The sequence below is a fragment of the Mercenaria mercenaria genome, chromosome 2, assembly GCF_021730395.1.
Source record: "Mercenaria mercenaria strain notata chromosome 2, MADL_Memer_1, whole genome shotgun sequence".
Classification (NCBI taxonomy): Eukaryota; Metazoa; Mollusca; class Bivalvia; order Venerida; family Veneridae; genus Mercenaria; species Mercenaria mercenaria.
The window spans coordinates 59,012,460-59,014,099 of record NC_069362.1 but is presented as its reverse complement, the minus strand read 5'-3'; the positions used below and the strand labels follow the sequence as shown (position 1 = coordinate 59,014,099).

Genomic DNA, 1,640 nt, shown 5'->3' with positions numbered 1-1,640 from the left:
CATAGAGTTGATTGCAAGCAATATTCCGGGTCCCGAATTCGGGGCAAAACCGCTACTTTCTACGTACATAGTTATAGCATAAAACGATATAATTATGTATAAGAAATGTCCGTTTTTGGAACTCTATTTGACCGAAGAAAAGTCGAGAAATTAAATAGAAAGGGTCCTGAACTAGAGCTACACTAGTAATACTGAAATCGTCAAACTTTTGAAATGTTGTTGAGACATATTTATCAAGACAGGTTAGTAGAAAATTTTCACCGTGATCATGTCGCTCCAACAGAGCCCGAAATTTATTTGTTCAGAAGATAAAGGTTTCTGGTAACGTATCATCAATGCAACAATTTCCTCAAAATATATTGAACCAGTAGAGTGCACCGCTTTATTTTGTAAGCATACAATATCTCAAAAAAGCAACCACCCAGAAAATGTAGACTTGCCATGTGTTACATCACTCATCACCGTGCAGGTATTGGAGTGTTCCGTCCGAACGAACACGTGATCTCCAGCTTTTACTCTCACCACAACCAGAACTGTCACTGGATGAATGTCCGAACTGTCACCAGAGTCGGAAATTGAAGAGTCTTTGGCCGCTCCATTGACAACAATTTCTGGGTGAATGTAATAATCTTCTGGTGCGGCGATCGTAAACGTGAAAACGTAGGTACCGGATACTGGAACTACATAAATACCGTCATGGACGTTATATCCGTTACCCACATCGATTTCTTTTTCATCAAATATATACGGCTCGTGCACATGAAAGCAACCGTTGGATCTCATTGAAGAATGAAATGCAATATTTGCTGTTTGTCCTGAAACGGAAGATGGCATGTTTTAGGCATGTTTTAGGCATGTTCTTAACATCATTTGAAATTTAGTCCTGGATGTGCTGCGAATATGAAATTACATAGCAAGAGACATACGTGCCAATATGTATCGATATCACTCTCTTGCCATTATGTATTATCACGTAAAAACGAACAACAACTACAATGGTTAATATAAAACGACTCATATATATTACCAGACCACTAAAATCTAGAGTAACAGACTCATAAATGGTGACAAGGGACAATAAATTTGATAAATCCACAAAGCTGCGTTGATACCAGTGCAGAAAAAAAAAATAAGCTTCAAGAACACAATAATTACTCGTCCGCAGGATTCCTTAGTTCTATAAACATCATAAATAACCAGTTGAATATAAATGCCTTTAAAATACATCTACCTGTTTTATTCAAAAAGCGTACCCGGTCCACTATACGAAACTGGCCCCTACCACTTTAAGGTCATAAGAGCGCACAGTGATATATTTTAAGATACATTAAGAATGAAGGTAATGCACACGTCACTTTGAATTTTCTACAATTTACTAACCCCTCCAAGTAGAGATTGTATAGCAAACAACGAACAAATATTTATTTATCGTATACATAGAAAGTAACTCTGAATCAATCCCGCCAATTGTATTATGCCACAGGTCACTCGTATGCATGAAACGAAATCTGTTCAACAGATAATGCTATCAATTATTCAAAATTGTGCACCATGACTTCAGAATGATTTACGTTAACACATAAATGAACGTTTAGCGATTCAAGAATATGTATTCTCATAACACTTGTAAGACGGATCAC

The 1,640-nt window shown here is 36.9% G+C and overlaps 1 protein-coding gene across 1 annotated transcript; it reads right to left on the bottom strand.

The window, feature by feature from the left end:
* Window positions 1-344: 344 nt before the first annotated feature.
* Window positions 345-1,000, bottom strand: LOC123562220 (C1q-related factor-like). Its single transcript, XM_045354868.2, has one exon. The coding sequence runs from the start codon at window positions 832-834 to the stop codon at window positions 406-408; it is 429 nt and encodes a 142-aa protein (XP_045210803.2). The 5' UTR covers window positions 835-1,000; the 3' UTR covers window positions 345-405.
* Between the last annotated feature and the right edge of the window lie 640 nt (window positions 1,001-1,640).

Excerpts from the sequence above, each read along its gene's own strand:
- LOC123562220 (XM_045354868.2), bottom strand. The coding sequence starts at position 834 with ATGCCATCTTCCGTTTCAGGACAAACAGCAAATATTGCATTTCATTCT.